The sequence below is a fragment of the Ceratotherium simum genome, chromosome 2 (genome assembly GCF_057802395.1).
Source record: "Ceratotherium simum simum isolate JZ-2026a chromosome 2, ASM5780239v1, whole genome shotgun sequence".
Lineage (NCBI taxonomy): Eukaryota > Metazoa > Chordata > Mammalia > Perissodactyla > Rhinocerotidae > Ceratotherium > Ceratotherium simum.
The window spans coordinates 94845311-94857880 of record NC_141901.1 but is presented as its reverse complement, the minus strand read 5'-3'; the positions used below and the strand labels follow the sequence as shown (position 1 = coordinate 94857880).

The 12570-nt window shown below is 41.4% G+C and overlaps 1 protein-coding gene across 2 annotated transcripts in view; it reads left to right on the top strand.

The window, feature by feature from the left end:
- PDE4B (phosphodiesterase 4B) overlaps positions 1-12570 on the top strand; it is a 396712-nt gene that overhangs the window by 278146 nt on the left and 105996 nt on the right. For both annotated transcript variants that reach the window (XM_087449321.1, XM_014788252.2), the window contains 2 exons: positions 7277-7313; positions 7436-7506. In XM_087449321.1, the coding sequence (XP_087305447.1) occupies positions 7277-7313; positions 7436-7506 (108 nt within the window). The remainder of the gene's footprint in view (positions 1-7276; positions 7314-7435; positions 7507-12570) is intronic.

The window sequence follows — 12570 nt, the reverse complement described above, 5'->3', positions numbered from 1 at the left end:
TCTGCTGTTGGAAAGAAAACTAAAAAAGGTCACCCTCTTGTGAAAGGGGCAGGGGCATTTTAAAGCTACCTGTGAGAAAAGATTTACCAGGGCATTTCTACCAACAAATTTTAATACAGGCACCCCTGCCATAAAATATCTCAATCATTGGGTAGGCTAAAATTCATTTATTCACTTATTTGGCAAATATTCACTGAGTCTCTCTACGTACCATGCAGTGTGCCAGACTCTGGGGATAAAAGATTAACAAAACAGTAGGAAAATCATAGACGAGTTAAAAACAGATATTATTCTCAAAAAGGTTGCGTGCTCTCAGGGAGGTTACAGTTAAATAAGAAAGATAAGAGGAACACCCACATAACTCTACTGCATGGGGCCAGGTTCATTAACATGCGTTATCTCTTTTAATCTTCACAACAAGCCTATCAGGTGGGTACCATTATTATCTCCACTCTATAGATGATGAGATCCCTGACTCTGAGAAATTGAGAAACTTGCACTTCTCCCATGACTCTATGCCATGCTATATCCCACAATGTAGCTAAGACTGACCATGTTCAAAACTTTTGGACTCTATTTGCCTGTGTTCTTCAAAGTACAAAGTAGTGTCTCTACTACCAGGTGGGAAACAGATGAGTACAGAGCAGAGGCACCTGCGTCTGGAGGGTGTAGATCATGTAGAACCAAGGAAGTTTCTGACCAAGGTTTGGATGGGGGGCTTTTGGATGATAGACTTAGAATTCTCTCTTTCACCAAGAAGAACACCTTTCTAGACTTCCTAGGGGCAGAGCTCAGGAAATGTGATGAGCTGAGAGTAATTAGAGTTTCCTTCACAGAGTGTTTCACAAAGACTAGCTTTGGAAGGCAGCTAACAGGTCCCCAAACTCATGCCAACAGCATGAGTCTCAGGGTCATTCAGAGGCTTCTCAGAGGGTTCTAACCAAATTTCAGATTAAACTCTGGTGATTCCTTACTTGGAATCAAAAAGTTATAGACATTTTGAACTTGAAGAGACCTTAAAGATCACAGTCCAACTCAGTCTATAGTGTTGAAACTCAGATCTAGTTCTGAATGACTCTGTAGCCAAGGTTCCCAATACTCAGGATTTACCCTCTTTTCAGCTTTAAAAACCAGTAAAATTTTCCCCCTAACTTTAGAACCTACATAGTGTTGCCAAATTTAAATTTAAGCAAGTAAAGAGCGTATATGTAAGTTATCTACTATCATTCTCACTTTTTTTAAAAAAATAATAATAATTTTTTAAATTAAAAATAGGAAGGGCACACTTTCATAAAAAACAAAACCAAACAAAAAAACAGTCTTTCCAAGAAAACACAGTCAGCACCATCATCTCACCCTACCAAAGAAACTGATAACAAGATATATTAAAATCTTTGAGTGAATAAAAATAGCACAAAACTTTGTCTTGCAAATATTTCAACATTACAGTAGGACTTTTTTATATTTGTCAGTTTAGGAATTTATATTTCTCAACACTATAAGAAATGGAGCTTGAATAATATCCAGATTCTTCTGGTATTTCATTTTATCAGGACCATGTTGGGAAATCCAGTTTCATAAGGCATCTTAATCTAAACTGAAATTATGCTCCCAAGGCTATTTTACCCAACTGTTGCTCTTTAGGGAGAATTGAAATAAACAGAGGAACAGCAGTCCCTGAGCCTCTCGCTGCATCTCCTGCTTTCTCCCCATAGAGCCAAGAAAGAGAGGGTTGATAACAGGCCTGGAGTCTCGATGTGAAGGCCCTTGGGTGGGGCTGCATGATGTCCCTGCTCAGGAGCCCCTCACATCTAGCACAGAGCATCGTGAATGTATATAAGAGGTGGAAAACTTTGCATAATTCCTCTGCATTGAATCCTCGTGCTAGAGACAACACTAACATTTAAAATTTCTCATCTGAACTCTTTCAGAAGAGTAAGAGGAAATATAGACAGGAAGAGTGAGTGAAAAGATATTGAGTAGAAATGTGAGTGGAAAATTAAAAACGGCTTTACTTTTAGCAACGAAAAGGATTGAAATAAGGCTTTCTAGTAAAGAAAACAAGATCACCATTGGGTCCCAAAAGGAAACTTCGGATGCTTTCCTAGATGTGGCAATAACCTGTTGGTTTCTGTTTGGTGCCTGTGTTGTAGTCATCTCTAACGTAATGCCTTCGTATGTGAGGTACAAATTTCCCAATGGGAACATAAAGTACTGGAAACTGGGGAGACAGTTGTATTGCTGAAAACCGTGGCAAGAACCACTCTGGACAAGACCAGGTTTTGATTGTCCACCTGCAAAGCCACAGGGAAGGAAAATCCATGTTTCCTTCATTTGGTCATCCCATTTGCAAAGCCTTATATGGACAAGGAGCTTTTTAAGGCCCCCATTTGTGTGAGGACTAAGTGATCCCTAGAGAGAGCAGTCAAGGGAAATGAGACCTAAGAACCAAGAAGAAAAACAGAAATAAAGCCCACTTAAATTTAAGACCTGTTTATTGATGGACTACCAAAAAAACACAATGTGGTATCTAAGACTCGATTAGCCTTACAGCCATCACGCTTACTGTGACCATGGCTTTAAGACATTGAATCCCTTTTATTGTGTCTAAATTATCTGTAAATTAAAGCACACATTTAGTGAGCATTTCCTATGTGCTATGTGCGATTTAAAGTACTTTACATATTTTAACTCATTTAGTCCCCATAACCCCAGTGTGGTTGGTACTATGATTTGCTTTTCTTAAAGATGAGGACATTGGAGTACAGAGAGGTTAACTAACTTGCCCAGTAGATGGGGAACCAAGCCTTAAATCCAGGGAATCTAGATGGTTAAACCCCATGGACATCCAGTACATAAGCAGACTCTAATGGGGGTGAAAAATAAAAGTAATGACTATAATCACAACTCTGCCGACCTTTCTAGCTGTTATGAGGATCATATTCATTCTTCCTTTTAACAAAAATTTACTTAAACTTAAGCACTTTGCTAACAAATAAGACACTTTCTTTGTCTTCAAGGGAGCCAAAAAATTAGTAAGTCCGTAGGCAGTTTTAATACTTTGGATCAGGGCAGTCATAGAAAGGTGTGCACAGGACTTGGAGAGGTCTGGCCAGGCAGGGCGAGCAGCCCACTTTGAGGGGGTTACAGGTAAGCTAGAGAGTTAGTGGGGCAGAAGGGTGTGCAGCAGCAAGGGCCATGTGCTAACTAACCCTTAGTTGTCAGGAGCACCGTGGGGAACCACAGCTCAGTGTGGCTGAGGCAGAGAAGGAGGGGATGAGGAAGTGGTGGGAGAGGAGGCTGCAGAAGTGAGCAGGAACCTCATCACGAAGGGCCTGTGCTGAGGTGCTGGCCTTTATGCTGCAGGCAAGCAGTGGGAGCCACTAAAGGATTTTAAACAGGAAAACACATGATCAGACGAATGTTTTTGAAAGATAGCTCTGATTACAGTATGAAGAATGGTGTGGATGGTGGACAAGCCTAAAGACCAGTGCCCAACAGCCAAATGGGAGGCTGCTTTGGCACTCCACATAGCAGAGGTTGGGGACATGCATTAGAACAGATCCAGGGTGCAATTAATCCATATTTGCAAGTTAGAATCAACAGGGGTTGGCAGTTGACTGTGGGGTGAGAGAGAGAGAGATTTCAGGCTTAACCAACACAATAGGTGGTCGCACCATTCTCTAGGGTCAAGAACATTCCCTTATCACATGGAATAACGTATGTGAAAGTGCTTTGTAAACTGTAAAGTACAATATAAATATTAGTTCTCTTGATTGCAATGGAGGAAGACATGATTGTCCTAAAGAAGTTCTCCCCAGCTGGCAAGATAGACAAGCAATTCTTTACTTATAATAAGAATGATACCTACTACTAATAAGAATAGCTGTAACTACACAGCTAAAGTGCTTTTATGTGGCAAGCACTGTTAAGAGTTGTACATATATAATAACTCATTGAGTTCTTACAACATCCCATTTTACGGATGAAGAAATAGAGGCATAGAGAAGTTGTCTAATGTCTCATAGTTAGTAATAGTGCCCCTGAGAAACAAACCACCTCTGTCTGGCTCCAAAATCTGGTCTTAGCTACAATAGTCTGTCTCTCTCTATAGGACAGAATAAAATTAGTGTTCAAGAAAAGTACAGGTAAAATTCTATGTGTAGGTATTACACAGAGAAAGGGTAAATTAATAAAATCAAGAGTGTAGCAGTAGGAAGTAGCATTTTTGCTTCTAGAAAACCATTTCATTGTTTAGAGTAGACCCACAATTCCAAGACCCACAGAGCTTCATCCTATTCTATAAAATTGTAATGTGCAAGTTTTGTCACTAGATGTCGCTGGTGCAACGGTTCTGAATATCCAGCCTAGTTCCGGGAGGCATTGCGCTCTCTAGTGGCTTGGGAAACATCAACGTTTTGTTATTTCCACGCCATTTATTCTTAATTGTTAATACATAAAATTGTGATTTAAAAAATTCAGAAGAGTTCCATAAATAATCTGACTATACTCAAATAGGAGTTTTTTGTTTTGTTTCTTTTCTGTACTTGCTATAAATTATCTGATCATTTCTCTAGCAGCTGTTATCTGACGTACAGCATTAGCTTTTGCAGCTCAAATTCTTTAAGAGAGCTGGTGCTGGGTATCTGCAAGTCTATCTCTTGCTTCTGAATGTTCTGCTCTCCTAAACCTCGAAAGTTCCATAATGATAAAGTCATGTTGACATCACGCCCCATTAATGTTTGTTTACCTCCCTTCAATCATTCAAGAAAGCACACTGAGAAGAGGCAGTTCTTGGTAGACTTCACCACCTGCATTTATCACAACTGCTCCTCTCTTAGCTCTGTATTCTGTCTCTCCTTTGGCTCCTCTGCAAGACCCCTGAGGTTCTTCCTCTGGCTCCCTCACTATACACCCCCACCCCCTGCCATTGCTTTAGCTATCCCCGATATTGTAGGTAACTCCTAAATCTGTAGCTCTAATTCCCATATTTCAGTCTTCCCACTTGATGTCTCCACCGGGATATCAACAAGTATCTTAAAACTCAACGTGTGCGAAGTGACTCATCTCCTCCCCCAGTTCCTCCTCACTTTCTTATTTCTCCTCATGACTTCACTATTTTCCCAGATACCCATTTTTAAAACGGAAAATAATATTGCTTTATGACCCCTTATCCAATTAGATGCCGAGTCCTTGGCAAGATGTCTAGGATGTCTTCAAATTGTCTCTTCCTGCTTCTTCCTCTACCTTGTCTATTTCTTCTCCACTGAATCACTGCAATACCCCCCTAACTCTGCTTCCCTGCTCTGTCCCCTCTCTAGTCCATCCCTTGGTGTCCATAGCATTTTACTTTCTTAAGCACTTTCTGTTTGCCTACCTCACTAAAGACCTTCACTGGCTCATTTCTTCCTACTGAGTTAAGCACCAACTTCACAACCATTGTCCATACTATCCGTAGTATGGGTGTGGGGACCTTCTCGTCTTATCGTCGACAAAAGTCTGTCGTTAATGTGCTCAGCAACACCCTCACAGCCACCAAGCAGCTCGGTGAGCATATTCAGTACTTTCTCATTTCGATGCCTTTGTTCTTGCCATTTCTCTCGTTGGTTGCATGTACCATCCATGCCTTTTAAAGCCGGCCCTTCAAATTTCATCTCAGACACACCCATTCGATCAGGCCTTTCCTACTTCCTCTAATCTGTAATTATCACCTCTGCTTTGAACCCCATGAAGTATCCATTGTTTGTGTATGTCATTCTATGTTTAAAGTATCTATTGCAGTGTTTTGAATATTTTTCTGTCTCCCTTACTATGTTTTAATTTGAAGGGGATCATGGATTCTGTATAATTTGATCTGACCAACTACACAGGGTCATCATCAGATAGGAAACATAGTGGTTAAAAGCACAAATTGTTGGAATCAGACGGTCTCAGTTTTTCCAGTTACTAGCTGTGTGCTAGTTAAGCAGTTGCTTAATTGCCCTGAGTCTTGATGTCATCTGTAAAATGACAGTAAGGGTTCCTGCCTCAAGCCTTTTACAAGAATTAAATGAGATAATGTACATGAAGTGCTTAGTGTGGGGCCTGACACACGGCAATCACACAAAGAATCCTGCCCTTGTCAGTATTCCTTTTACAGTCACTGTACGAAGTGGATGCACGGGAAGTTTGCCAGATTGCGTTGAAAACGCACTTCTAGGTAAAGACAAAGGTAGAAAGGAAAATATGGTGTTAAATAAAGACCCTGGAGTAAAAGCCTGTGCTTAGAGAAGAGGCCCACATGGACATATGTGTTGTCAACTCTGGATCCCAGGCCTCAAGTAACGCCTGTACTGGGCAAGGGCTTCATAATGATTGGGTGCACTCCTGTAGTTAACCACTAAGGCGCCGTATTTGTGTGGCAATCATGAGGACAGAGAGATAGATCAGACAGTGAGGGAAGCTCATTGTCAGTCACTTCTGTGCTGCTGTTATGATTCACACCCTGATAGCAAATTGGCCTGATTATGTGTCTGCAGCTCAGGCCAAGATGTCTTCTGATGACTTGAATGGAGAGCTTGCTGAATGTGGGCTTAAGTAGATTTACCAAAACTTGTGCTGGAGAGAGAGTGCATTTCTGGAAACACACTTTTGACTATTCCTAAGTACAGATTCATATAACACTAGGTACAGCTTAATCAGACCTTTGGGACAAAATGAGCGACACTGCTATGGTAATAGTAGGTTCAGTCTGTACACTCCCATTAAAAGCTTTTCCTTGGTACTTTAAGAAAAAAATTACATTAAAAACAAAAAGTAATGGGATTCCCAGACAGAAATTTGTGTTTAAATGGCATTAAGGCTGTGGTTCAAATCAACAAAAGCCAGGAAATCCAAAGTTAACCTTTATCCAGACTGTTATGCCATTTTTTCCAACTCTGTGTGTGCCTGTGAGCAGCCCTCCCTTTGAATTTCCTGGCTCTGGCCACCCGAATCCACAAGTCGCTTTGAATTACAGTGCTCTGGGTCTGCTCTTTAATGGGAATGTACCCTAAGGATATATGCTTACTTGCCAGTGCTGTTATGTGTAGTTACTGTAAATCCAGGAGCCATGAACCTGGTCGGTTTTTTTTCTTTCAAGTTCCTGAGATCCCCGTTTACACCCAATTGTCAGCCCTGCCTTATGTCCAGGTGGAAGGACTTGTATAACATTTGTGTTGCTAACACTGATCAAGTTTAATGCTGCAGCTTCTATCTCACAACATTTTTAAACGTCTCTCTTCTCTCTTTCCACCAGACATGGCGATGACTTGATCGTAACGCCTTTTGCCCAGGTAGGTGTCATGCCGGCCCTGACTCACTGTCCCTCTGTCCCTGGGTGGAGTTTCTAAGAGTGGCCTCTGAACCTGCCCTTTTATCTCCTTTGTTCCTAACCATCTGAAACATTTCCTTCTAGGTCCTCGCCAGCTTGCGAAGTGTGAGAAACAACTTCACTATCCTGACAAACCTTCATGGAACATCCAACAAGTAAGCATGGACTCCTTGTGGAGGGGCGAGTCCTTTCTGTAAAGGCAAAAACATTGAATGGTGTTAAAAAAGAAAGAAAGAAAGAAAACTACTGCATGGAAATTTGCTCTCCAAGCTAAGTTAGGATACACGATGAAATTTGAAAATAGGATGGAGCACCCTAGTATTTTAGAGCTGGTAAGATGTTAGAAATTAGTCTGGGTCTTATTAATCTTTGTACCCTTAACAGTACACAGGAGGAGTTCAACAGATGAAAGAATGAGATGAGGATTTTTTGTTGACTTTTATATTTACTACTTCGGAAAGTATGAATATTTATCAGTAATGACCTATCAATAAATTCTATTATAATTCTTTTGGAATAAGCTATTAATGAATTCAGATTCAAACTTAAAATTAAAACTATGAAAAGTTCAAGTCCAAGTTTTCTATTTTTTGATAATATATCAACAGTTTCATGCAGTTTGATGAATACGAGTGAGATTATCTTCTCCTCTGCCCCCAACTAACTGCATGCCTTGGTCTCCTCATCTGTAAAATGAAGACTGAATTTACAGTAACTTTCTCCTCTGAAATCATTTCAATCTATGAATCTAATCTAAGGGCCATGCAGTTCACTATCTGGCATGTTTTAAAAGGTCATCACAGGGCTCAGAAGGTCACAGAATCAATGATCCTGGAACGAAAGGACTGGAGACCATTGATCAACCTCTTTGTTTTACAGAAGGGGAAACCCAGGCCTTCAGAAATCCAGTGACTTGCTAATAACCACACCATAGGTTAGAGACACACCAGAGCCAAATCCTGAATCTTCTAATTTTTCCAGCCAGTGTTCACTCTAGAACACCCTCTCTCTCGTCTTTGTGAAATTATTCATCAACCCTCTATTTGCTTTAATCCAGATTTTCAGAGTAGAGTTGTTAAAAGTGGGAGTAAACCTGCATGGAGAGCTTGCTTTTCCTTTCACTGTACTGTAACTTGTCACTGAGCCTCCTGGGGGAGAACTCTGCATGCCCCAATGGAATCTTCCCATCAATGGTCTCTCCTCCTCTACACTATTCCCCAAACTGCCACCAGCGTCATCTTTCTCGCATGCTGTTTGACCATGTTAGCCTCCAGCTTGAGGCATTTCAATGATTCACTCTTATCATTAAGGTCAAGTTTAAAGGCGGGTGCTTGGCGCCCAAGGCACCTCGGCATCTCATGATCCAGCTCAAGTTAGTTTGATTAATAGTTGATTGGGTTTTTATTTGATGCAATATACATTATATATAATATACATACAATATGCTTGCTCTCCAAGCCTCTTTTATAGTGGTACTGCCTGTTTATTCATTTATTAAGTAATTCACCCAACACCCAACAAGTATTTATTTAGTACATGCTGTCCATCTATGAATATATGTATGCTTTTAACAGATATTTATTGAGTATCCACTTTGTACCAGGCTCTGGTGATTTAATAGTGACCAAATCAGACAAGTTCTCTGCCCTTTCAGGGCTTACATTCTAATAGGAGGTGCTGGGCATACTGTGGTGAACAGCAGACAAGTCTCTGGCCACATGGGATCACAGTCTAATCATGGTCTAGTTGTTCCCTGTATGTCCTATTCTCCACCCTAATTGTGGACTTCCTCTTCTCTCTTCCTAAAGTGTCCCTCCACCTGCCAGTGTCTGCCTGGCTAAATCCTGCTTGTCTTTCGTGACTCATCTTGAGTATCACCTTCACCAGATGCTTTCCATGAGTACCCTCAGACCATAACTGCCATATTCAGAGCTGATCCAGAGCCCATTCTCAAACTCTAGCTGAGGACCACCCCCCAAATCATGACCCTGTGCATTATCTTTAGTCCAAACCAAACTACACACCACACAGAATAGATCTCCAGCAGTAAGAAAGTTGCATCTAATGATCTTTCTTAAATCCATACCCATATTTGTACAGAGTTGATCCTCTTATTGATTTCAAGTACTTGAAACCAACACCAACCAACAGAAGTTCAAGGCAGGGCACCTCCACCACCAGAGCTTCACCAAAGGAGGCTGAGATTGCCTCAGTCTAGCTCAGGCTGAGAACTGAGTGATGAGTTTCAGCCACGAATGGAGCAGCCCGGTGGGAGCAGACTGGAAAACTGAGGGTCCATTTACGGCACTCCATTCTATTCCTAGACAGTAATACCCTCGAACAAATAAAGAAAACTGAACATAAGAATATCTTCCAGGGATGGATCCACCATACTGAAAGCGCTTTCCCCCCTACGTAGTCACTCATTTTAACAACCGACACTGTAAGATTCACGGGACTCAGATGTTGCTTTCTGGGATATTTGACTTGAGCTCCACAGTGCCACTCCTTGCCTTGAATGTAACATTTAAGCAATAATTATGTCCTTGGAGTGGTTTTCACGAGGCATCTGGAGAGTGTGGTTTATTATATGAAAAGGAACTCCCACATAGAACTATGCTTCCCATAAGTCAAGATTTCCTTTATCTTTTGGCTCTTTGCTCTGCATAAAAGCAGCCCATTGTCTGCCTGGGCTTTACCACCCAAAGGGTGAAAATCTCAAAGTTCCTGCTGAGGTGATTTCCCTGCACTTCCATGGAATGTTCCATTGAGGGCTGCTTGATTGGGCCTGTGTTTCTTGGCTTCAAATTGAAACCTATATTTCCTTTGTCCCAGGAGTTAATTTTGAAAATATGGCTTTCATTTAGAGTTGTTAATTCAGATAAGCATCCCTAAAGCGTTTACTGGCTTCAAACAGACTGATGGAGAAATCACAAGTGTGGGTGAGAGTGTGATTACCAGGGACTAGAGCAGGGAGCAAGGAGGTACCCCCACTGTTCAGCAGTGTCACTAACACCACAGACATCACCGGCGGCCATCAGGACATCATGTAACATCTCTGTACTAACATTCTTCCAAGGCAGAATTTAATCAACACGCATGTCATCTTTAAAAAGAATTAATAACCGCATCAATTTTTTTCAGCGTGTATCTGAAGTGTCTTTCATTGCTTTACGTCCTTTGGCATGGTATTTAAATTAGCTGAGAATAATAAAATCTCGAGCATTCGGAGCTGGAAAGAACCTAGCCAAATTTCCTCAGAGTAAGTGAGGAAATATACGTAAAACACCTCACACAGGAGCTGGCACATTGTAAATTAGCAGTAATGTTCACTGCCTCCTGCTCTCCCCAAGTGAGGAGGAAACAGAAAGGTTCAGTGAGTTGCCCAGGGCTATGCAGTTGGAAGGGGCCGAAGCCAGGATTAGGATTCCTGGCTTCTTATTCATAGTCTAGTTCTTTCTCCACTGTGCTATTCAGGGCTGGAAAGTATTACCTGCTGTGGCTGTATTAGCCTCCCTATTAATATCACCGTCTCCAGCAACCCAGGCATATAACTTCTTATGATTCTTCCATAAGTTAGGGACCATTGGAAACTGGGCAAGCAATGCCATTTTTTTCTGGCATTCATCACAGCTTTTTAATTGGCACTCTCATGCCCTATAAGCAATAATGCACCTTCCAGAAGTCATTCATTCATTTAAAACGTATTGAGCCTCTTCTTTGTACCAAGTCTTGAAATAAGTGATAAACCAAAAACTATGGTTCTTGCCTTTCCAAAGCTCACACACACAGATGCTTATGTGAATTAACAACTCTAAATAAAAGCTATATTTTCAAAATTAACTCCTGGGATAAAGGAATTTATGTAATTTGTGTAATTTTCCAGAAGTCATTGGGAGAATTGAGTGCTATGAGTAGCCATGCAATATTAAGAAAGCAGAGATTTCCAACATTTAGGGTCCCTTAGTTCAATGCCTCCTTTCACAAAAGCCTTCTTTGGAACTCAGGAAGATAGGTAAAATAAAATTATTAAAAATATATTATTAATCCAATGAATACATAATGAATACCTATATCATACCAAATATTTTGCCAATTCCAAGGTTACAAAGATGAATGAGATTTAATCTTTGCTTAAATTTCCCAAAGTCAAGTTGATGAGTCAGATGGGATGATGGGAATTACAGTACAGGTGAGCAGTGCTCTGATGGGGCAAGCATGGAAACCACCAGAAGCACAGACAAGGACTACCCATGAACGAAGGCTCCTCTGAGGAGGTGCTGCCTGAGTGGGGTCCTAGAACACGTGAAGGAGTTTGCCACTTATTCAGCTGAGCAAAAGATATGCAAGGGCCGAGCAATAGGAGTGCGTGCCATGCTCAGGAACAGCCGGTAGTGTGTAGGACCAAGACTCCATAGGAAGAGGAAACCGGGTAAAACATTCCCATGGCATTTGACTCCTCAAGTAGTTTTCACATCAATGGTTCATTCAATCACCAGTTCACCAATATTTATGAGTTCCTACTATTCTCAGGGCAAGGTGGCGGGTCCTGCAGAGGATGTGTGAAAAGGGGTCAGAAGTGGGTCTGCCACCAAGGATCCACAGATTAGTGGTGGGGATGATATGTGCCCGTGTGAGTTGTAATATGAGGAAATAACCCTAAAGGTACAAATAGAGCACCATGGGAGATTAGAGCAGGCATCATTTTTAGCTAAGAGGATGACATCCTTTGGAGAAGATGACATTTGACCTTTGAAAGTATGATTCTGACACCAATTCTAGTATGCGGGGGTTTTTTCCCCATACATCCAAGCAATTCTATGAAACTACCTGGGTGTCCTACAATTCAACTCTATTCTGGCACTATATACCTGGAGATAGTGTCAGATGCCACAGGTTAAGGGCTCAGTCCTACAAGACTGCCCCCACCCCCTCAGACGCCAATCGCAAGTCCAGGTTGTCACCTATGTTTCTGACGGGCCAGCTACGGATGAGAGGTTCCAACGAATCCCTCCTTGGGTTCAATTAATTTGCTAGAGGTGCTCAGAGAACTCAAAGAAACATTTTACTTCCTAGATGATCGGTTTACTATAAAAGGTATAACTCAGGAACAGCCAAGAAGAGATGCATATGGTGAGGTATGCAGGAAGGGGCGCAGAGCTTCTAGGGTCTCTGAGCATGCCATTATCCCCAAATCCTCACGTTTACCCACCCAGTCC